This window comes from Gopherus flavomarginatus, chromosome 1 (genome assembly GCF_025201925.1).
Source record: "Gopherus flavomarginatus isolate rGopFla2 chromosome 1, rGopFla2.mat.asm, whole genome shotgun sequence".
In the NCBI taxonomy this organism is placed as follows: domain Eukaryota; kingdom Metazoa; phylum Chordata; order Testudines; family Testudinidae; genus Gopherus; species Gopherus flavomarginatus.
The window spans coordinates 30,693,578-30,718,195 of record NC_066617.1 but is presented as its reverse complement, the minus strand read 5'-3'; the positions used below and the strand labels follow the sequence as shown (position 1 = coordinate 30,718,195).

The 24,618-nt window shown below is 45.4% G+C and overlaps 3 protein-coding genes across 5 annotated transcripts in view; 1 reads left to right on the top strand and 2 right to left on the bottom strand.

The window, feature by feature from the left end:
• Positions 1 to 23,769, bottom strand: part of SLC26A4 (solute carrier family 26 member 4) — a 33,397-nt gene extending 9,628 nt beyond the window's left edge. Inside the window, exons 1-16 of the mRNA XM_050925552.1 lie at positions 23,709 to 23,769; positions 22,624 to 22,786; positions 20,780 to 20,919; positions 18,274 to 18,384; positions 17,633 to 17,817; positions 16,294 to 16,458; positions 10,627 to 10,779; positions 10,443 to 10,525; positions 9,504 to 9,651; positions 5,925 to 6,038; positions 5,214 to 5,291; positions 4,900 to 4,995; positions 3,169 to 3,275; positions 2,061 to 2,130; positions 1,605 to 1,697; positions 1,400 to 1,495 (exon numbers count right to left, since the gene is read on the bottom strand). Coding sequence (XP_050781509.1) covers positions 1,400 to 1,495; positions 1,605 to 1,697; positions 2,061 to 2,130; positions 3,169 to 3,275; positions 4,900 to 4,995; positions 5,214 to 5,291; positions 5,925 to 6,038; positions 9,504 to 9,651; positions 10,443 to 10,525; positions 10,627 to 10,779; positions 16,294 to 16,458; positions 17,633 to 17,817; positions 18,274 to 18,384; positions 20,780 to 20,919; positions 22,624 to 22,778 — 1,794 coding nt within the window. The 5' untranslated portion in view covers positions 22,779 to 22,786; positions 23,709 to 23,769. The remainder of the gene's footprint in view (positions 1 to 1,399; positions 1,496 to 1,604; positions 1,698 to 2,060; positions 2,131 to 3,168; positions 3,276 to 4,899; positions 4,996 to 5,213; positions 5,292 to 5,924; positions 6,039 to 9,503; positions 9,652 to 10,442; positions 10,526 to 10,626; positions 10,780 to 16,293; positions 16,459 to 17,632; positions 17,818 to 18,273; positions 18,385 to 20,779; positions 20,920 to 22,623; positions 22,787 to 23,708) is intronic.
• The window catches only part of COG5 (component of oligomeric golgi complex 5), a 482,330-nt gene that overhangs the window by 46,985 nt on the left and 410,727 nt on the right, over positions 1 to 24,618 (top strand). The gene's annotated exons all lie outside the window — the stretch shown is intronic.
• Positions 1 to 24,618, bottom strand: part of DUS4L (dihydrouridine synthase 4 like) — a 140,105-nt gene that overhangs the window by 63,701 nt on the left and 51,786 nt on the right. The gene's annotated exons all lie outside the window — the stretch shown is intronic.

The following is a 24,618-nucleotide window of genomic DNA, read 5'->3' as shown; positions in this document are numbered from 1 at the left end:
CCACTTTGGACTTAACTGTCTTGAGTAGTTTCGTATCATCTGCAAATTCTATCACCTCACTGTTTACCCCTTTTTCCAGATCATTTATGAATTTGTTGAAGAAGACTCATACCAATATAGACCCCTTGGGGACATCACTATTTACCTCTCTCCATTCTGAAAACTGACCATTTATTCCTACCCTTTGTTTCCTATCTTTTAACCAGTTATGGATTCATGAGAGAATCTACCCTCTTATCCCACGACAGCTTATCTTGCTTACGAGCCTTTCATAAAGGATCTTTTCAAAGGTTTTCTGAAAATCTAAGTACACTATATCCACTGGATACCCCTTGTCCACATGATTGTTGACCTCCTCAAAGAATTCTAGTAGATTGACGAGGCATGATTTCCCTTTACAAAAACCCTGTTGACTCTTCCCCAACAAATTCTGTTCATCTATGAATCTGACAATTTTGTTCTTTACTATATTTTCAACCAGTTTACCTGATACTGAAGTCAGGCTAACCGGTCTGTAATTGCCACAATCACCTCTGAAGCCCTTTTTAAAAATTCATGTCACACTAGCTATCCTCCAGTCATTTGGTACCAAAGCTGATTTAAATGATAGGTTACAAACTACAGTTAGTAATTTTGCAATTTCACATTTGAGTTCCTTCAGCACTTCTGGGTGAATATCATCTGGTCCTGGTGACTTATTACTGTTTACTTTATCAATTTGTTCCAAAACCTCCTCTAATGACACCTCAATCTGGGACAGTTCCTCAGATTTGTCACCTAAAAAGAATGGCTCAGGTTTGGGAATCTCCCTCACATCCTCAGCATGAAGACTGATGCAAAGAATTAATTTAGTTTCTCCAGAATAGCCTTCTCTTCCTTGAGTGCTCCTTTTGCATCTCAATCATCCAGTGGCCTCACTGGTTGTTTAGCAGGCTTTTTGCTTCTGATGTACTTAAAAAAAAATGCTGTTACTTTGAGTCTTTTTTGACCTTACTAATTATATTTTTACACTACAGGGAGTCCATTAAGAAATATACCCATCTAGCCTTCTTGAACATCTAACACAGCCCAGTCTGCTGTCTTTTGGGTGAATGTTGCCACCTTCTGGGAACACAGCTAAACATGCTCTTTGCTACACCACACAGATTACCACTAAGCGTAGTTGCCTCCAGTGGCCTGATGCATGGATTTCACCCCTAGCTTCCCAAGTCTCATGTAGGGTCCATACTTCCTATAACAGTGATCTGTCAAAACTCTCTCCTCTTTATTTTAAAAATAAAATACATGGAAGCTTACATCACATCAATGTGAACCAAAACAAAGCCAGCTTGCCTGATATAGAGCTATTAGCCATGACAGTAACCTTTTAACAAAGAGAAGAAAAAAAATTAAACTTTACCTTAGTTGCTTTTAATTTTCCCTTCTTGATCAGTTTCTGTATCATCCTCAGTGCTTTGAGCCTCTTGTTATGCACACGAATTGCATCAAACCCCACCTACAGGACCAAGTTATCAAAATGATTTTTGTTTTATCTAGGCAAACAGCTGTAGAAATTCCAAAGCCAAATAAATAGCAAACCTTCAAAATCATCACAGACTACTTACGGTGGATTTCAGGCTGCTTTTCAATCCATCTATATTAGCATAAAAAATAGGACTGGAAAATCTGAGAATCTTCACTCCTTCTGGTTCAACAGCCTGTTGTCAAAATAATTTCAAGGTCAAGCATGGATATTACATTTACCTAACTAGCAGCACCACCCAAACTTAGCCTAATAGACCATCAGTTTGATTACTTGCCAAGAATCCAAGTAGTCACCTAATTCATATAAAAAGGAGCTGATTGCTAGCTACCTTCACTTTTAATATAAAGGTTTAGCTCCCAGAAACTATTGCTCCCAGCATGCAATGTGTTCTGACCACTTAGCTCCAGATGGATGTTTTTACACTGAGATCCATTATCTTCAGGAGATATGCTTTATAGATCTGCAAGGTAGAACTCCATACCTCACTTTAGCTTGCAGGCTGCCATTAGGAAAATAACCAGTCAGAAACACTCACAGTTTTGTAGTTCTTGACGTTCTTGTAGAGGTCTGTGCCAGGAACGTTCCCAAGGCCACCCCATGAAGGACTAACAGAAACAAAAAGAAAATATGGTGTAAAATTAACATTCAGTTGAGGAACGTATAACATGGGATGACTTGTTACATATAACCTTTTACAGAATGGTGAGAATCAGCAAACGGAATAGCCCCAGCAGGAGGTTGTGCAGGGGATTCCCTTGGATATAGCAGGCCCCTGCTTGGATGTGATGCACTTTGATCTATGGTGACTCAAGCGTACTGACTGCACCACTTTTAAGCACTTCCTGACAGCAAAGCTATGGACTGGCTTTGATGTCAGCTTTGCTTCCTGGATTCCAGGCGGAAGGAAAGGTGTTATCTTATATTCAGCAATAGAGAGTTATGAGGTGGCTGAGCAGTGGAGCAACATCCTGTGAAGTCACCCATCACCTCCATTCAGTTCACTTACTCTTCCACATGTTTGCTCTCATCCATGCTAGGCAGTGCAGGGAACACCAGAACCATAGTCAACAGCTAAAACGTGAACCTTGGAATGGAATCTTAAAGCAGCAATAAGGGTCGGGGAAGAGGGAGGATTGGTCACACAGCACACATATGACTGCACATGTCTTCTACTCTACAGGTATCTTATAAAGACACCCAGAATAAGTAGCTGCAGAGAATGTTACATGCCAAAATGTTATCTGTCTCAACATGTTTTCCCCCCTCCTCCCAATGGTACTGTTCTATGCTGAGTGAATAGTAATTGATAAAATATGGCTACTCATATCTTCCTATACTTTATTTTGAATGCTTCCATCCCTTTTAAGATCTCTCATGGGTATCTAAATGACAGATGGCCAGGTAAAATATAGAGTAGATCAAGCACAAAAATAATGCATGCGTCCTTTACATCAATGTAACTACAACACAGTACCTTCTGGCTTTAGAATCTATGAACAGAATTTCAGAAACAGAAGGGTAGATTTTCTTTCACTTCAAATTCATGGTCAAATATGACTGATTTTCAGACATACATTTTCTTCTTTTCTCTAAATTCCCTTACTTATAGCACTGACTGGTTTTTCTGTTTCTGTGTTACTTACAACTGAACTCTCACCACAACTGTCAGTAATCCGAACACAAGGCCAGCAAGTAATCCCAAATCAAGACCCAGAATGATAGATGCCACACATGTGAAAATCCAGATCATCTAGAGAGGAAAGAACAAACATAGTGTCTCTGAATTAAACAAGAAAATAACTTCTGATCACAACAGAAGATCACTACACGCAACAAAAGAATTTAAGCTTCAACATGGTCAAAATACCCAACTATGTACTGACTTCTATATTAAACTCTTCCTTTATTTCCAAGCCACTTTTGCCCATCTTTGTTTTGTTTGTTATTCGTATTTTGTTTTTAGGCAATAAATTATCAAGCTATTCTAAGATAACGAAGTCTAGCAGGGACTCAGTTATCCCTTGTACAGTTAAAGAAGATACAATTTTTCATTGTCTTTACTTCTCTCAAGCAGCAGCTACTTTTGTTATTTTCACTCCAGGAGTTTGAAGCAATGTATTTCCCCAAGAACCTTATTTATTGTAGGATGATAGTCTGCCCTCAGATATGTGGTGGTGGCAAAGGAAGGCTTCCACTTATTTCTGGGAGAAGGATCTGTACCACAAATGGGTAGTATTTCACATAAACCGGGTGGGGAAGGTGGGGGGACACACATTTTGAAGTCTGTGCTGCCTACTTGGGCTAATTCCTGAACTCCTTACTCAGTTACAGCTCAGAAACTCCCATTGGGCCCAACCCTGTGAGGTGCTGAGCACCATCTGTTCCCATTGAAGTCAATGAGACTTTTACCCAAGAAAAGGACTGAGTAAAAATTGAGTAAGGACTTTGGGATTTGGGTGGGAAGCCTGAGGGCCTTCAATCCGTAAAGCACCAAAGAAAAATAAGGAACTTGGGAGAAGCATAGCCATTCATGAGAAAATATTTGCATATCAGGGATTATGTGGAGATGATACTTTCCATGCAATACTTGATTCCCACAAGCACGCTACACAGAAACTCCAATAAGAGATATGAGGGGGCCTTGGGATGAGATTATAGGGGTATGACGGCACAGTCTAAATGTAATTGTGCATACATCTTGACACAGCAAGGGCCCCTATGCACACATTCCAGCACAGATTATTACTGCTCCAAGTCAGAAAAAAAACATTTATTTGGTGAGGACTGTGATGATATTGGTCCAGGCATGGTCCACACTAATGTTGTTGTTGCAGGCTATATGGCAACATTTGGGGACTGGTTATGCATTGGTTCAGAATATGAATATAAGGGGCCAGATTCTCTTATTCAGCCAGACTGTGCTCAGCAAAAGACCAGAGTGGGATGGTAAAAGTGACTTCAGGCTGTCTTTACATCAATCTGCAGCTCAACTGATTGAACTAGAAGGCAACTCTAAACTTTGCTGGTTGTTAACAGCAAGGGATAGCCCCTGATCAAGCCCCCTTTCCTCTAGACACACCCCTTCCGATGGGAGACTAGGAATGAATGTGATATAGAAGCTGTCACAAGTGCCTCCTACACAGGATGAGATTTTCACTGGCTGGATCTGCTGGCCTTAGGGGAGTTTTATGTTGGCAGAGTAACACAAAACTGCGTTAATGGACCAGATAATCTGTCTTAAAGTCTTTTGGTGTTAACAATACAAAATTCTGTTTCTGTTAACGAAGTGTGGAAGTTATGAGTAAACTGGGTGGGGTTAAAACACAAAAAGAGAACTAGAACCAAAACATTTAAGAAAAAAGTAAATGACTTACAGCATCCGCCTTACTCTGCCTCCACAAACGAGGAACATCAAACACCTGCATGAACATCCCTTTCAAGTTGGCAATGACAACAGCTGCCAATACAGACTGCAAAGAGAGATTGTGAAAACTGGGTTATTCAGAAGGGAGAACACACTGTATGTTTTTGGGCCAGTTTTCTGATTATTAATTACATTATGAGCCAGATAGTCTTCTGGTATAAATCAGCACAGTTCCAAATGGAGCTGCTACTCCAATTTACATCAGCTGAGCATATGGCCTAAATGGTGCAGGGGTAAGAGTGCTAGAGAGGAGAAGCTTCGTACCTTCTGTAAGGGCTCTAGCAGTTTCCCCAGAGCCACAATGGCAATCAGTACAATCCCTGCTGAGATTAGGCTGGCAACCTGCAAAGACAATAGTAGTGTTGATATGAAACAAGTATTTTTAGACTCTCTGCTATGTTTTCAAACTGACTATGAATAATGCATATGTTGGTATATTTTATATTTCTTTGTAAACAAGGAGACCTGTTAAAATATTTATTATGTTTAAGTATACACAGCCAAATTCAGAAACAATTCAACTGTACAAGGTGATTAAGTCTCATCAGTCCATGTAAATCACCACAAATTAGTACCTTGGGAAAGGGTGACTTTGTGTAAGAGAAGAGAAGAGATCCACACCAGCTCCATATTCTACCTGCTACTTACCCTTTGAATGGCCCTACTATTAAATAGTGTACAGTTGTTATTATGTAAAGTATAACCCACACTAGGAAAGTCTTTGTGTCCCTCTAGTGGCAGGTCCACATAAGACGTTTGTGAGTGTTACAGGCTCCATTTGCAGTATTCTGGGCTTTAGCTTTAGCAGTGGTGTTTCATGCATTTAGCACTACATAACCTGGGTTCAAATCCCACTGTCAGCCCAACCAGCGTCATACAGACAAACATATTGGAGTTAACCCTCTGTGAAGTCTTTGCCTTATGCAATATTAAACTGAAATATCTTTAAAATTAATAGTAAAATAAACCCATTACCTGGGTTTTCCCACCAGTGCTTTCCTGGACAGCAGTACGTGATAGAGCGGTGGTAGCAACAAAACAAGAGAAAGCTCCTGCAAACACATTGCTGATCCCATAGGCAATAAATTCCTAGAAGATTAGATGATGATGTAAATGTAGATTTTTTTAAGATGTCATTTACACAAATAGGTGCTGAAACTAGGGGTGCTGGGTCAGCAGCACCCCCTGGTTTGAAGTGGTTTCCATCATATACAGGTTTTAGAGTTTGGTTCAATGGCTCTCAGCACCCCCACTATACAAATTGTTCCAGCCCCCTGTTTGCACAGCAAAGGTAACATTTCCTTATAGGAGCTTGTAAAGTGAGAAGTACAGTAGGCTTACACAAAATACTGGATTCGTTACAACAGCTGCTGTAAAGTATTTTAGAGCTGATCTGCACACAGTTTTTTTACTGATTTAACTACATCATCTTAGAAACCAATATAGTTAAACTGGTGTAATCCCCTAGTGTGGACACAGTTGTACCAGTATAAAGATGCCTATGTTGGTATAGCTTAATTGCATAAATGTACCAAAATAAGATGAGACGCCCAGCTCTGAAGGCAGCAGCACAGAAGTAAAGGGTGGTATAGTATGGTATTGTCACCCTTACTTCTGCACTGCTGCTGGTGGGATACTGCCTTCAGAACTGGGCATTTAGCTAACAGCTGCCACTCTCCAGCCACCCAGCTCTGAAGGCACCACAGAAGTAAGGTTGGCAATACTGCAACCCCTGTAAAATAACTTTGTGACCCACCCCCAACTCCCTTTTGGGTCAGGACCCCCCAATTTGAGAAACACTCGTCTCCCCCATGAAATCTGTGTAGTATGGGTAAAAGCACACAAAAGACCAAATTTAACAGGGGAGACCAGATTTCACAGTCCATGATCTGTTTTTCATGGCCGTGGATTTGGTAGGGCCCTAATTATCACTGACAAAAGAAGGTAACTGATCCTCCCTCAAACCTTCTTTCATTGCCTGTTTTTATGCTATTATTTTTCACTCATCTAGTTTAAGCAGACTAGTAATCAAGCTTTCTTTCTAGGACTTTCTGTTGTTGAATGTTTGCCAGGCATAGTATTAGTACTAGAAGGAACATAATATTTTTGATTATCAATCATTCAGCTACTGTAATCACTACGTAATGACTTCTGGAACAGGGCAGTGTAGGTAGAATGTTGAAAACAGTACATGCACCTGTACTACCCACTTAGCCTTATTAAACTGCAAGTGAAGACATGTTAGGCAACCTTAATTTAAAGTGTTTCCCAATGTGAACATTGTGTATTATAGTTTGACGATACACAATGGCCAACATAGAGGAGTCTCCACTCATAATTCACATGCTTAGAGGCCAATTTGGTTACCTAATAAATACAAATATTTCTAAAATCAGATATATTGTAATTAGGGCATTATTCATTAGTTGTAAAGGACAGAAAGACCAGTTAAACAACATGCTTGGCTCATTTTTTGTAGCAAATACAATTTTCCCACATATTCAAAGGATGCAATATATGTTCAGCATGGATAGAGGAGACAAAGGTAGCTCTAAGCCATTTCTTCATCTTCCTTGATCCTAGGGATAGAGACAGTTTGAGCAACCACAGGATTTGTCTACAGTTTTTATTACACTATAACTAACTTGGATTAGAAATGGCTATAGTTGAAGCAATACAACCCCAACGCCTTAGTATGGATGCAGTGACAGTGGTATAAAGGTTCCGACCCTGGCACAGGTTACACCCACACATTTACAGGAGTAAGCTGTACAGACATATACACATTAATAGCAGTATATAAGTGTGTCTACACTAAGGGGATGTGCAAATTTAATAATATAGGCATAAAATCATACTCCCAATTGAAGGAGTTAAATTGGTACAAAAACTAACTATAGATCAGGCCTAACTTATGCTGACTGGAGTGGTCTTCCAGGTACTGGTTCACCAGCCCAGCATTGCCTCTCTCTACCACCAGCCACCTCAGAACACTCCCTATGCAGAGAAGTGGAAGCAGGCCACATAAAGTCAGTTATTCCAGGATTATGTAAGCGGGGGAATGGTCCCGCTATTGTGAGGAACTTTCCTGGCTTCTGCACTACCCCAGTGAAGTGGGCTAGCAAAAGCATCTGAGTCCTCGCTCCCACTTCCTTTATCCAGAGGCCTCCCTGCCCTTGAGGGCTCCCCTTCCACTCTCCTGTCTGGCAGAGTCCTCGTAACCCCAACAAGGCTGGGCTCAGGATTCCTGGGGGGCTCAACCCCCAACCCTGTTGTGGTCACCCAGGACAGGGGCTAGGGTGTCCCCACTCTGGGGTGCTCTCTCTGCATTGGGCACCTTCCTGACCCACTGATCATTTCATACAATTTAAACCAAATACAAGTTGTTTGTTTAACAATTAATTTCAAAAAAGGGTAAGGAAAAATGGGAAAGATTAAAGGAAAACACATCACCCTGCTTTATGGCAGGGAACGTTACAAAGAGTGTCTCTGGACATCAAGGCACTTCACAGTCTGTTCCTTGTAGGTCCCAGGCCTCCTTCTCAGGCTCTGGCTGTGCTGCAGGGATGCTGCAGGTTGGACCCTTGCTCTGGCCGTGGCCACACACTCTCAGGCTCTAGGTGGCAGAACCCTTCTTCCCAGCATCACCCCTGCCCTGTCAGGGTTATGAGCTCCCTTCAAGTCTGGCCTGCAGAGCCTCTTGGCTGAGGTGTCTCCCTGTGCTTGGCCCACTGCCCAGGGTCCCCCTCGCTCTTCCCAGCTGGTCACCACTCCTGGCTCCGGACTCCTCCAGCTCCAGCTCCAGCTCCAGCTCCAGCTCCAGCTCCACACTGCCTCAGTACGGCTGCTGCTGCTGCTCTGCCTTCAGCTTCGCGGGCTGCTTGTCTGGCCCCTCTGACTGACTGCTACAGCTCTGCTTCCGGCAGCTTAGCTTGGGCCCCTCCTCTCCTTAGCTCGGCCCCACTCTGTCTGACTCAGGCAATTCCAGCTCACAGGGAGGATGGGACCCCCCGACCTCCTGACTTCCTGATTAGCCTGTCCACCCTGTCAATCAGGCTGATCTGGAGCATTGGCCTCTCCCCATTGTTCCGGGGGACTGTCAGTCTCAGGCTCCTGATTTCCCATTGACCCTTCCCCTTTTAGTGCTGGGATCTGGCCAACCAAAACACCCTCACTGAATGTTAGTAAGGGGGCAACGGTCCCCTTACATTTACATCACCACAGAATTCCCCTACATAATGGTTATCCCCACTTCCTCTTAAGAGCATCTTTCAGTGCCTTGATGTCACTGGAACAACACAGGAGATTAACCAGGACTGAGGCTCTGGTTCAGTATCCTGGGTAGCTCACACCAGTCTCACCTCTATGTATCACTGACTGTATCACAGGACCATATCTTATCTGCTTTTTCAAATAGTTTAATTAAGTTCACATATGAGAGTTTCACTTGTGTCTGATAAATCTGTATAATTTCTTTTCCAGTTTGGACATATGAGCATCCTTCATGCCCAAATTACATTTAATTTGTTCTTAAATTACTTGGGTTTCATATACCTGATTTCCATCAATAGGATAGTCATGTTTCGTTGCATAGACTTTTGCCACAGACACAGCGATAGCATAAGCAACCACAGCAGTGGAAAATGCGGGTGCTATCATTTCTGAAAACATACTGACAGCTGGAGGCTCAGGAGGCAAAAACCTAATATTTAAGAAAATATATTTACATTATCAATTTTGATCAAATTCTGTGTTTACTAGATTTGTCAAGAAGCTTCAAGGCAGCAGGACACACATACTACTGATAACGTGAACAATAATATTTCAAATTAACAAAAAGATGGGAACACTTGCAGACCATACAACAAGATTACCTTGTTCAATATGGCCCAAATCCTGGTCCTATTGACAGGGCCGGCCTTAGGGGAAATGGCACGCTGGATGAACTTGTATTTTGGCGCCATTTTCCCTTACGCATGGGGGTTGGTCAGATGGCGGGGCAGCTCCCCATACAGTGACCTCTCCCCCGTGACTGGGGACCTATGGGGGCAGGAAGCAGGGGGCAGAGGTGCAGGAAGTCTCATCCCTCCACAGCCTGGCTGGGACTAGCAACTGGAATCCGGCACACAGTAAGAGGCCCCAACTGGAGCATCCCCACCCCTGCTTCTCCCCAGCTCCAACCCCATCACTGGGTTTAAAGGGGCCTTGGGCTAGCTGGGGTATGTGGGGGGGACCTAGCTCTTATATAGCATTTTCATCCATAGGTCTCAAAATGCTTTATAAAAGAGATATTATTATTCCCATTGTACAGCTAGGGGGATGCTTACCAAAGGCCATGGAGACAATTAGTGACAGAGCCAGGACTAGAATTCAGGAAATGTTTGGCTGTGAACCAGACTGTGTCTCTCTCTGATTCTCACAAATATTCTTTTACTAGTCTCATTAATAGCCATTTAAAATATTAGCTGTGTCTCAGAAGATAAGTGCACTCACCCTCTAGGAATGGTTTTAACAATGCCTGCATTGTACTTTTTTTCCAGGTCAGCAGCATATGAGATCCCTGTGGCTACTATTGTCTGGAATCATATAAAACAATGGTTTTAATACTGAAACATTGCTTTGATTTTCCTGCAATCAGCCCAGTCTGCTGTGTTTCTTATTAGGGTACTTTGCTTACCACAATTACTTCTATAGGAATAGGAATAGGGATCTTGTGTTTGAATCGATCATTTATTTCTTTAACTACCATACAAATAAAAATGGTGAGTAGCCCAGCAATGAGATCTGCAATGTTGGTGGTACCAATTCTTTGAAATATTTCAATGAGGGTCTGAAAAAAAAATAAAAGAAAATTCAAAATACTTTGAAGTCTCTTAAATAGAATGATAAAATAGCCCATATAGAGAAGCAGACACAAAATCTCAGAGGTGGTCAGGGACTACTTGTCCCATATGCTCATTTTTCCTGGTCTAAGGAATTTGATTATGAATGTGAGTTTCTTTTGTGCACTATCAAGCTCTCATTGAATCAGTGGGTTGATCTCATGGTGAATTTAACTGAAGAAGCACAACTATGAGAATGACTGATCTCTTATTTATCAGATGCTTTTTAACTTCTGTATAATTAAAACTGCATAACAAGGGTTAAATCCTGCCTGTGTTTTGTTGAAGCACAGGGCAAGAAAGAGGACATATGGAGCCTCTTCCTCCTTGCCCGTATAGGAGGCAAGATCCTTCCATGGTGCTCAAGAAGGAGCTAGCAGATGCATGGCTAAAACACTGGCTCACTCACCATATGCCCAAGGAGCATGGTATCTAGCGTGTGGATTAAATATTTGCTCAGCCTCCCTATCTCCATTGTCCATAGCCAGAGAGCATGATTCTGCCATCATGGATCCTGCTCTGGGGAAAACCAAGGTCACCTCACTTCATGGTGCCCAAACTCTCCATTAGAAGTCAGCCCTGGCCAGGAGGAGTCCTACAGCAAGTGTGTAATGGGCAGGATCTCTATCCATCCATGCAGCACTAGGCAAAGGAGGATGTGACCTTACTGTTTTACTGCACACAGCAATTTGTGCAACTGATTTAAAAAAAAATTTAAACTACTGACAAAATGGTAAACATAATATGCATTCAATACTAAGTGTATGGAGTCTGATCCAGAGAGAGGACTACTAATTATTCTCACCCTTTTTACTAATTCTATCCCAACACCTATGTGAAGGAGGTGAGCACATATTATTACTATTCCTACTTTACATGTGGGGAAACACTGACACACCGATGCTAAAATACTTGCTCAAGACCACACAAGTCACTATCAGAGGTGGGATTAGAACTCATTCATCCACGTGCTCTGTACACAGTGGCTCTGCTTGACCAACTTGTTACACTACAAGGACGGCAAAGAGTCCTGTGGCACCTTATAGACTAACAGACGTATTGGAGCATGAGCTTTCGTGGGTGAATACCCACTTTGTCAGATGCATGTATTCACCTACAAAATCTCATGCTCCAATATGTCTGTTAGTCTATAAGGTGCCACAGGACTCTTTGCTGCTCTTACAGATCCAGACTAACACGGCTACCCCTCTGATACTTGACTACAAGGACATTAAGTTTTAACCAAGAGCAGCAGCTCTTCATTTTTAGGCTCACCAGAGTTGGGAGCACCATCTAATTCCTTTTCAAACTATATCTTTCCTAATTGCACTTCCCTTTGGCTATCATAAAAGATACAGATGGAACAACCTGAGAGATCATCCGGTACATCTCCATGACAGTACAGCATTGCTTCCTGTAGTGCAAGCGCAGCCAAAAATACTCACCCTCCAAGCCGCATACAACAATCTTCAGAAGTTCAAGAGCTGGGCGCTCCTGCCAAGGCTCGGGGCTTCGGCTCTGCACGGAGGAGGAGCTTGGGGCTTCAGCCCCATGGCAGATGCCTGTCTGGCCTCAGGGCTTCATCCCTGCTCCTGCTGAAGCCCTGAGCCACAGCAGGAATATCCTGTGGTGCTGGAGCCCCGAGACCCCTCCTCCCTGTTGGGCAGAAGCAGAGGTGATGTGGGAGGAGGGGCACATGGGGTCACGTTACCCCCAGATTTTTGACAGGGTTTGCTGGCCCCACTCAATCACATGGTGACGCCAGGCCCCCTCCCTGCACAGCAGCTACTGGAGCCAGCAGGCTGGGAACTGCAGCCATGGGACGAGGCAGAAGCAAACAGCTGGGAGGTGCAGGGAGAGCCATTACTTTTGCTGCTGCCTCTCCCCACAGAGCTAACAGCTGGGAGTTGCAGGGAGAGGCCACGGAGGGCTGGGGAAGGCATGCCTTGGGGGGCATGACTCAAGCTGTTGCAGGGGGAGGATGAACCTTTAAATTGTGGCCCTCCCTCCCCCTACAAAGCACCAGTTGCCTTTGGCAGAAGCACTTAGCCCCACCACCCCATCTCAGGGCAGAAGCCCCAAGCTTCCCTCCCAGCAGTCTGGTAGGCCTGGTCTACACTACGAGTTTATATCGAATTTAGCAGCGTTAAACCGATTTAACCCTGCACCCGTCCACACAACAAAGCCCTTTATATCGATATAAAGGGCTCTTAATACCGGTATCTGTAATCCTCCCTGACAAGGGGAGTAGCACTGAAATTGGGTTAGTGTGGCCACAATTCGACGGTATTGGCCTCCGGGCGCTATCCCACAGTGCACCATTGTGACTGCTCTGGACAGCAATCTGAACTCGGATGCACTGGCCAGGTAGACAGGGAAAAGCCCTGCGAACTTTTGAATTTCATTTCCTGTTTGCCCAGCATGGAGTGCTGATCAACACGGGTGACCATGCAGTCCCAGAATCAAAAAAGAGCATGGACCGTACGGGAGATAGTGAATCTGATCTCTGTATGGGGAGATGAATCTGTTCTATCAGAACTCAGTTCCAAAAGACGAAATGCCAAAGCTTTTGAAAAAATCTCCAAGGCTATGATAGACAGAGGCCACAGCAGGAACTGAACACAGTGCTCCATGACAAGCATAATGGAAAGCCAAAGAATCAAATGGATGCTCATGGAGGGAGGGAGGGGGGACTGAGGACTTTCGCAGTCTCCGAAAACCATTTGCATTCTTGGCTGAGCTCCCAATGCCTGAAGGGTCAAAAACATTGTCGTGGGTCGTTCAGGGTATATGTCGTCAATTTCCTCCCCTACCCCCCATGAAAGAAAAGGGGGAAAAATAATCTCTCGTCTTTTTTCAATGTCATCATATGTCTACTGGATGCTGCTGGTAGACGCAGTGCTGCAGCACTGAACAGCAGCATCCCCTCCCTGATGGCAGACGGCGCAATAGGCCTGTTAGCCGTCGTCATCATCCTGTGAGTGCTCCTGGCTGGCCTTGGTGAGGTCGGCCGGGGGCGCCTGGGCAAAAATGGGAATGACTCCTTCTTTAAGCTTTGTCTCCTGGAGATTCAGTCCTGCCTGGAATATCATAGCAGCTGGAGACTGCGCTCCTCTCCCCCCTGCATTTAATGTCTAATGGAGATTCAGTGCTGCCTGGAATAACATAGCAGCTGGAGGCTGCTTCCCCCGTTTTATCTCAATAAAGTCAGTGTTTCTTATTCATGCATTCTTTATTACTTCATCACACAAATGGGGGGATAACTGCCACGGTAGCCCAGGAAGGGTGTGGGAGGAGGGAAGCAATAAGCGGGGTTGTTGCAGGGCACCCCCTAGAATGGCATGGAGCTCATCATTTCTGCAGGATGTCTGAGGCTGTGACCCAGAGTGGCTGTTTGCCTCTCTGGTTCTTTAGTAGGCTTGTCTGATATTCTAGGCAGGACTGACTCTACCTTTAGACAAAACGTAAAGAAGGGAATGACCTGGGGAGTCATTCCCATTGTCCATGCACCACCAGCCTACCTCACCGAGGCCAGCCAGGAGCACTCATGACAGCAGCAGACGGTACAATAGGACTGGTAACCATCATCGCCAATTTCCAAAGCAGCAGACGGTACAATAGGACTGGTAACCATCTCTGCTAACTTGCAAAGGCAAGTGAATACTGCTGTGTAGCACTGCAGTACGGCGTCTGTCAGCAGCATCCAGTAGACATACGGTGACAGTGAAAAAAGGCTAAACGGACTCCATGGTTGTTTGTGCTATGGCGTCTGCCAGGGCAATCCAGGGGAAAGGACACAAAATGATTGTCTGCTGTTGCTTTCAAGGAGGGAGGATTGACTGATGACATTTACCCAGAATCACCCGTGACACTGTTTTTGCCCCATCATGCATTGTAATCTCAACCCAGAATTCCAATGGGCGGGGGAGACTGCAGGAACTATGGGATAGCTATGGAATAGCTACCCACAGTGCAATGCTCCAGAAATTGACCCTAGCCTCGGTACATGGACGCACACCGCCGAATTAATGTCCTTAGTGTGGTCGCGTGCACTCGACTTTACACAATCTGTTTCCAAATACCGGTTTCTGTACAATCGGAATAATCCCGTAATGTAGACATACCCATAGATGCAAAATGGAGAGATGGGAGAGATCTGCGAGCCACACTTTAACTGTAAAAGATATGCATGCAGATCACGAGCCACAGTGTGGCCACCCCTGCAATAGCACATTACTTAGTGCTTTGTCCGATCTTATTTTCAATGTTCCAAGATGCTAGAGCTTCCATTAGTTCCTAGGAAGATTATTCCACAGCCTAACACATCTCACTGTCAGGAAGATTTTCCAAATATTCTGCCTGATTTTCTCTTTTTCTCAATTTCACTATTACTCCTAATCCATATGCCAATTTATTCCACTCCATACATTAATAGACTGGACATTCCATAAACATTGCAAAGAACTGAATACACTTCTGCCTGAACTGGCCCTCATTTCTACCAATGTTACGAGAGTAGTATTTTAAATAAGGTCTGATTCTTTTTGGCCAAAGCCTGTCCCCCTTTGGAGACTTGTTAGCATATAGCCAGTCTAAAGCCCTTTGAGCTCAGCCCTGCTGCTGATGAAGTCAATGAAAATACTCATTAGCTTCAGTGGGAAAAGCTGTAGGTTCTATAATATGGGACAATTCAGGAAATCAATATTACTACAATGCAGTCTAGATAATTCTTCATTTGACCATTTTCTCCAAGATCTACCCCCAGATCTGATAGAAAGATTTAATTTGTAATTTCTCTAGCATTTCTGTACAGCTACACGTTGAAGTCCCTTAATAAATTATTTTATTTTTTCTCCTGCATCCTCCATAACTGGGTGATATCCTTGTAAAAATAATACAAGAATTGTGTACAATATCTCAAATGTGTTGTAGTAATTCCCTAACATAGGACTGTACCCTTTATAGCACATGGCCACACAGACATCATAGTCATTAACAAGGACAGAACGCAGGACCTTTTCCTCCAGAAAGACAGGTCTCTTCCACTTAAATTAAAAAAGCGTCACATCGATCATCCTATATTTTGTCAGCCTCTATTGTATTAATCTGGCTCCACTATTGTATCCAAATGTTATCATCTCACTGACCTGTTCCTTCTCCCAGGACATTGAAAGTGAATTAAACTGACCTCATAACAGTCTTGTGACATCCTATGAACAGAGGAAAGGAAAAGGAGCCTTCCACAAATGCAGAATTGGGGTCCATTCATGTCAATTAAACCCAAACACCTATCGATCTATTGACCTCAATGGGAGCAGGATCAAGTCCTTGAAGAAAACCCTGTATTCCCTCAATCTATTATGTATATCACCCCTGCAGGAAACAAAGGCAGAAGATGGAAGAGAGGCCACTATGGACAAATTGTGGCATAAAACAAAAGCAAATCAGCAGGGCATACTTACATATATTATGGAAAGGATCCCATTATAATTTTTGGTTGAAACATTTAAGACTATTTTCAGTTGTGAAACAAAAACTTGAAAAGCAGCTGCAGTTGTGAATCCTCCAACCAGGGGATCTGCAAGGTACCTCACAATGAAACCGATCTGAAGGGCTCCAAACACAAGCTGGAAAAATCACAAGGGAATAAGTTTGCTAAACAGTTAAAACGATGTTACAAAATGCTCAGGATTCAGTCCCATACAGTATGCTGGCTGAGAACAGGTCAAATGGCAACAGATTGGGCCAGATTGTGATATCCTTACTCACACTGAATAGCACCTTATACCATAAATAGCTCCACTGAAGTAAATCAGGTTATCTGTGGAGTAAAGTACTACTCAGCGTGAGTAGTGGTATCACATGTAACTTGGCCCTGTGTGAATCTGAAAAGTCTGAAACTACTTTATTAGGGAAAACTTGAAGGGCTTCATAGTGTAGCCACTGTGAGTGCTGCTGATTTCATTGGGAGTACTGTGTACAGAGCAGCTGTAGAATCTGCTCCTGAGTTCAATAGAAAAGTGGACAAAAGAACAACTTTGGTATATCACTACCTGTCATGGGACAGCAGGATTGATATGGTGCCTTGGACTCTTTCCTTTGCATGACAGTTGTTGTGGATTTCTACCCTATCCACAGTGTCCATCTGTGTCCTATGTAGCTCAAATTCTCACCCACTTTTATGTTATCTGGTGTCTACTTCTGCATTTTCTATGTTAGACATGCCTTGTTCTTTTTGTATTGACCAGGACTCATTGGACCATCTTCCCTCACACCAACCAGCATACCTTCTAGGGAGACAAAGGAAGAACTGCACAGCTGTGTAGAGGGGTAGACCCACCTTCCTGATGATCCAAGATCTATGCTGTTGGAACTTGGTTTCCCTACAGCTGTCTCAGGCTTTTGGCAGTCACTCAGCTACGCTTCTGTCTCCTCCACTCCCAGCCGTTCTGTCACAATCCTTTTCCCATGAAGCATAGGAGCTGGGACTAGAGGTCCTAGGGGTACTGCCACCCATCCTGGCTTGAAGTGGTTTCCATCATATACAGGGTTTACAATTTGGTTCAATGGCTCTCAGAACCCTCACTATAAAAATTGTTCCAGCACTCCTGCCATGAAGGGGGAAATGTATTGAGTTCGCTGTCATTTGAAAGCTGTGTAAATTTCAGGGTGACTTTCCCTCCTCCTGTGTGTTTCACCATGGGAAGGGAGCCCTAGTAAGCTATTTCAAGCTCCATTTTTGCCAATTATTTAATAAAGTAAAAGCAACATCAGCCTGAATCTTTGAGGCAGTTCTATTACCTGTATAATTCCAACCAGAAATGTGAGGGTACTGGCAATCACTACTCTCTGTGCATCTCTGGATACAGTGTCTATCAGTGTTTTGTTAAGCCCTGTAGCATTACTGCTCATTATGTAGAACTTGTCATCAGGTGCCATGCTCAGCACAACAGATCCCACCATCAAACTGACCACAGGGAAAGGTCCTGTAAAGATGAACAGTATAAAGCACGACTTTACATACATCACAAAATCAAAGTGTTTGCAAGATAAAATAAGCAGTTCTACATTAGAAAACTAGTTAAAATGTTTTTATGATGACAAAATGCCTGTTCATTAAATAAGCTAGAATGAACTTCTCTGTGCCTCCATGGTTTTCATTCTGCATGATGTCCAGCAGAACACAGGACTGATGAACTTCAGCACAAATATAAGCAGTAAAGCTGTGCATGGGAACAAGTAAAGTTAAGCATTATGCATAGCCCTCTGTACTGAGCCAAAATATGTTTTAAGCCCCACCCACTTGCCATCATTAAAGCTCAATACAGTGAATATGGTTAACAAAATGACTGTCTGACACTGAATATTAATACTCCTGCCAAACATAAAGATTGTGAAAAAAAGATAATTGACTGAAACTGAAATTAAACGTATGCAATTACCAACTGAGAGGTGCCTTGATGTTCCCAAGAAGAAATATGTCAGGAGAGGAAAAAATGCAGAGTAGAGACCATATCCAAGAGGAACTGCAACCAGTAAAGCAAATGCCAAACCTGTAATCATATATAATCATAATTTTAGCTACAAATCTCACAGACTAATCTCTGGTCAAGTAAAAGGCCAAATTTTCTGGAAGGCAGCTTCCTTTCAGCTAGGCACAATTTGAAAATACATTTTGCATCTGTAATTCACTTGTGGGCACAAATCTGAGTTTTTGTGCCTCAACATATTTGAGAGTACCAACCAGGTAGTTACAGGTGTAAGTATTAAGTGTTACACCAGCCATTTGTGTTTTCACAAAACACAGGCACAAATTTTAAGGGCTCTGCAAGGTTCAGGCAGGCGAACTTTGCTGTGAAAGCAGCTGATCTACCTTTCCATGGGTAAGTTTGTGCCAAAAAAGTCTCAGTTATGGCTGGAATTTTCAAACATGGATGCCCATTTATTCATCACCTCTGAAAATCAGGCCATTTTTATTTAGGTATCTAAATATGGCACCCAAATTTGAAAATTTTGCTCCTTACCAATAAAATAACCAATTAGTAACAAAGGCTATGATGGGGCCCTGCAGAACAGAAAAGCAGCTTTGCAAGATGTTTTTCCCTGTATAGCCATGTTGCCTTCCTCGGCATATCTGTTTGGCCTGTCAGCTACATTGATAAAGTGTCAGGAGAGATAAGGGGATCTGGAGAAGTGTTATATCCCTTCCCACCCCTAAAACTGTGGAGCATCCCCAGTAAATTGTGCAAAAATTTAATGCTGTTTCAGGCAGCACTAACTGCCACTATGGAGTCTGTGAGTCCCCTCTCAGAGGTATCGCAAAGGGCTACCAGGACTTCAGGATAAATAATAAACCGGTGGGAAGTCTGAAGAGCAGCACACACGAAGAGTCATGGGATCTATCTGGTTTGGGGACCAAGGCACTTGAGGCTCCCTGGCATCTGCTTAATTTTTTGGCTCAGTTTTTTTTTGTTCCACATCCTGGCTACTATGAACCCAACCATCTTGGGCTGGGGATTATATGCAGGGTATGTAGTTCTAAACAAGCCACAGAAATTTTGTATTAATTTATCTCTATGCACATTTGTGCCAGAAGGAAGCATGTGAGTCCAAAAATGTATTTAAACAGTATATTTTAAAATAAATTGTATTGCTGGATTCTAACTTTAAGAAGTGTGTGTGTGTGTGTGTGTGAGAGAGAGAGAGAGAGAGAGAGAGAGAGAGAGAGAGAGAATGTTCTTGTGGTTAAAGCACTGCCACTGCTTGGCCTGGTTATCAGAAGATTTTCCCAGCTCTGCCATATGCTTCCTGTGTGACCTTAGGCAAGTTAAGTCATCTCATATTATCTGTATCTCAGTTCGAGTTGATTCTACTTCTTTTCTTCCAACCTTTGTCCAGACTGATAGCCTATTTAAATGACAAACTTTTGGGGGCAGAGTGTTTCTGATTATCTTTCTATAATGTCTGCCACTATCAGACCCTAATCTTGTGGGGTCATTAGATGCAGCTGTAAACACAGATACTCGACCCACTGAGGGGCAGAAGGGGGCAACAGAGCTGTGGAGGCAGCTGACTTTATCGTCTGCACAGGACCGGGAAGATTTGCCTGCAGGTCTAGATGAAGGGACAATCTTGCCCAAAAGAATTACTATACTGGAACAGACCAGTAGCCAGTCTAGTCCTGTCTTTGAAAGTGGCCAGTATCAGAAGGTCCAGGGACAAGAATGGGATTCTTACTTATCTCCTTCTGGGGTTCTTCACAACTGCCTAGTCATGATTAAGCTAACTAATGCTTAGTCATCTGTATGTACAGGTCACCACCTCTCTGTTTATCTACTTTTTCTATCATTAATAAATGTATTAAACAAAGCTAGCTGAACATTGCAAACTATGTTCTGTGAATATCCATTCCAATTTTTTTAATTTAGCCAGGTTCATGTCCGTTTTGTTTACTACAAATATTTGAGCAATCAAGCTTTACTAGCACTAATGTTAACAGAAAGTTGTATTCATGAGTTTATATTTGGATAGACAAGTGTTTGGGGTGCTCAGTCAATTGAGGAACAGAAATAATACTAAGTGACTTATCTGACCAATCACGAATAACTGGGTAACACTATTCAATTTTTAAATGTTCATCTTACATCCATAGAGTTAAAAAAAATAAAAAAGATACTGGGCAAATATATCTGAATAACAACTTCAAGGAAATTGCAATCTGCTAGTCACTATTGCATAAACAGGAAAAGGAGGCTAAATTAAGGAAATACATAATTTATTGTGAAATATTAATTCATATACAATATAAAATAGCATTAGTCCCCATGGATTTTAATCATGGGTTAACACTGAAGCACTGATTAGAAAGGGTAAGACATAGTTAGGGCAATGTCAATATAGTACATCCAGTTTCTCCTTAATAACAGATAAAATCTGCCTGGTCCTTACCTTGTAAAGTAGCTACAAGCCCCGTACTGACACCGGAGATGATATCACTAACTAGCCATTCCTTTACTCTGTACTTAGGTAGCCATTCCAGGATAGGGAGAAAGGACTTGGTTATCTGAAAGGCCTTTTTTCTTGAACAGCTGCCAAAAAAAACCAACAAACTCCAGATAATTAAATTGTCAACCTATCCCTGTGAAATCAGAATTGGAAAGTGGAAAAAATCCTTCTAAGAGATCTCAGTAGGTGATATTTAGCCAAAAGAACATTGGTAATATTGTGTAGAAATTTTCTGAATGTTTTTTACTATTTACTGATTTTATAGTGCCAAATTCTGCTCTTAAATTAAGAGTTACCCCAGGTTTGGTCCATAATGCTTAGAATTTACTACTGAAAATGGTGACAGCCATCAGCAAGTTTCACCCATCATAATTTTTTAAATATTTAATTTGCAAAACCAATCGTTGGTATTTGGTGATGCACAGTAACGAGTGGACTTTCTCAACAGAGATTTTGTATCAATCGGTGAGTTACCATAGCATTTAATTTTTTGTTTATGTTTCTAAAAATAAAAAATTATCTACTTCGAAAATAATTTTGAATTGTTCACTTTTCCAAACAAAATATTGGATTATTCTCAGTGGGTCGGCGTCTGTCACTCTTATTCACACTGGCTAGCATCTTACTCTGTGTGTAGTCCCACTGGTATTGAAGTATTATCTGAGGAGTAAAATACTACTCACCAGGAGTAAAGGTACCCTATAGTCCCCTGAATGTTAAAAGAACGAAGGATTATCAATGTTCACATTATTTTAGACTATTTTCTTATTACATAGTTAGGTACAGGCAGAGCAATATGTGTTTTTGGCAGTAATTTTGGTTTTGATAAAAAGTTTTTCTATAGGATCGAAAGTTGATTCTTCAGTTGGGTCCAGTTTATTCTGGTCCCGTGATATGATTGTTTGTGTGTATAAACAACTAGTCTCGAAAGAAAAAGGATTCTATCTGCCTCGGACTATAAAATGAAATCAAATTGCAATTGCAATATTTTATATGTACCGCTAAGATTACTTCCAGGAACAAAGAATAATGGTTGAGCAACTCTATACACTCAAAGGAACTCCAGGGGCTAGACTCTGCACGTGCTAAATGTATCTTCTAATAAGGACAGTGCTGGGTCAAATTCGACTCCGTTCAATGTAGACTCTGCGCCCATCCCCGTGGTATCTGAGCGCCTCCGCTGACTTCGACAGAGTCTCTCTGGATTTACACAGAGCGGAATCTGGCGGTTTAACGAGACGGAAAACACCTAAATGTTACTTGCGTGGTTTATGTCAAATAAAATCAGGATTTCAACCGGTCACAAAAACAAGGGGAGAAGAAGGAATCAATAGAGCAGTGATGGGGAGACAGCCAAGCACCTGTGAAAACTCTCCTGTTGTTCTGGGCAGAACTTAGCTCCCAGCCCGGCGACTGGCGCATGCCGAGCGAAGTGCGCAGCAGGGACAGGCTGGAGTCTGTTGTGCCCACACGCCGGGAGCTCAGAGCTTCTCCGGGAAGCCGCTAGCGCTGTCAGTCCCGCCGCCGCTCGCTCCGGCCGGGGGCTGGGGCTACCCAGGAGCAGCCGAGCCTTTCGCCTCCTTTCCCTCTGCTCCTCCGCGCCCGGACAGTCCCTCGGCTCCGCGGGCCGCCGCGGCCCTTAGCGCTGCCCAGACACCGGGCGGGCCCCCAGGCAGGTGGCGCCGCGCTCGCGGCCCCGGGCTCCCCAAAGTCTCGGCGGGACTCCCCGCCCGGGCTGTGTCCCCTCCCCGCTCCCTGGCTCCCCCGGCCGGCGGCCCCGCTCTCACCTGCAGGCTCCCTGCACTCGCTCGCGCAGGGTCGGCTGCAGACGCGCTCTCTTCTCGTTCTCCTCCTGAAAGGCCGCTTCGCTGTATATGGGCCGGGACACCACATAGCGGCCGAGGTCCGGCCTGGGCCCGGCCTGCCGGCCGCCTGCTGCCATGGCCCTGCCTGAGCGGGGGAGAGAGAGCGGGGCACCATCAGCGCCGCCCGCAGCCACCCCGGGGACCCACCCACCTGCTGGGCTTGGCGCAGCCTGTCACCCACCCAGCCCTGCGCCAGAGCGCCCGCCCGAGCCCAGCCTGCGCCCAGCGAGCCCAGCGCCCGCCCGAGCCCAGCCTGCGCCCAGCGAGCCCAGCGCCCGCGCGAGCCCAGCCTGCGCCCAACGCGCCTAGCGAGCCCAGCGCCCGCCCGAGCCCAGCCTGCGCCCAACGCGCCCAGCGAGCCCAGCGCCCGCCCGAGCCCAGCCTGCGCCCAACGCGCCTAGCGAGCCCAGCACCCGCCCGAGCCCAGCCTGCGCCCAACGCGCCTAGCGAGCCCAGCGCCCGCCCGAGCCCAGCCTGCGCCCAACCCGCCCAGCGAGCCCAGCGCCCGCCCGAGCCCAGCCTGCGCCCAACCCGCCCAGCGAGCACAGCGCCCGCCCGAGCCCAGCCTGCGCCCAACCCGCCCAGCGAGCACAGCGCCCGCCCGAGCCCAGCCTGCGCCCAACCCGCCCAGCGAGCCCAGCGAGCGCAGCCCAGCAAACGCTCGGCGCCCAGCGAGCGGGCACTGCGAAGAGCTCGGCCTGCGCCCAGTGACGAGCCCCCTGCATCGCTAGGGAGCCCTCCCTGCGAACCCGGCCTGTGACCCAGGAGCCCAGCACCGAGCTCCCAGGCCGCCCCCAGGAGCGCCCCGTGAGCCCAGCCAGCAAGTCACCCCGCACCCCACAAGCCCCACCGCCCGTAGAGCCCCTGCCCAGCCCAGCGCTGTCCGGGTCCTGAAATCACCGGCCGCAGGAACCGGGCCAGGACCCCCCGTCTTCCCGCTGGAGCTCGGGCTCCCAGCTCACTGAGCCCGGTGTCCCTGGGCGGAGGGCAGCCGCTGCGGGCAGTACCTACGCTGGCTCCTAAGCCCCCGCACAGGGCAGGGCAGCCGGCCCAGCCGCAGCATTTATAGGGCCAGCCGCCGCCGGACTCTTTATTTATGGGGAAACAGAGACACCCGGCTCCAGCCGGAGCGAGGAGCCGCCTGCCCTCCCGCTCCTCCCTTCGCAAGCCCTGCCCCGGCCCCTGCTGCCTCCGCTGGCGCCCTCCCACTCCAGGGCTCTGGGGATGGAGGGGGCCTCAAGGACAAGCTGCTCACGGTGGGGAGCTCCCTGCCCCTGCTCTCCCGGCCTGCGCTGCCAGCAGCCCGCCCGGGACACCCCGCAGGTAGCGCAGGGGGAGGCTGAGGGCGTCGGGTTATTAGTGCTAAGGAATTAGCTGGGAAATGGGGTTAGTCTCATTCCGGAAACCTAGACCTAGATGGAGGGAGCTGGCTGGCTGGCTGGCTACTGCCCCCTCTGTCTCCCCATCCGCGCAGCCAGCGGGTGGCAGCTACTCCAGGGCCTGCCTCCAGGAAGCAATTCCCTCCGCCGCTTGGGCACGTCCCCAGTGTGTCCTTGTTCGCCCCTCGCCTACACTCACCAGCCCTCGGTGGGCAGCGTAGGGGCTCCCGACCTGCTCGTTAGAGAGTCGCACATGCTGCAGATACACAGTGGGCTGAACTGCCCCGTGGCTGCCAAAGGCCTGAACGGCTCGATTGGCTCCTTGTCGCTCATCTTAAAAAACAGCCCCTAGTCTATGTCCCCAGCTGTGGAGCTCCCGCCAAGCCCAATGTTCAAGGCGTTGAGAATCTAACCACTGCATAAGCGCTCGGTGCTGCCCACACACCAGCACCGTCAGGGTCAGCAAGCGGCGGGTGTATCGCCCCCGAGCGTGTTAGCACATCCACTGGTGTCAGCGGCACGCGCGACCTGCCACGGA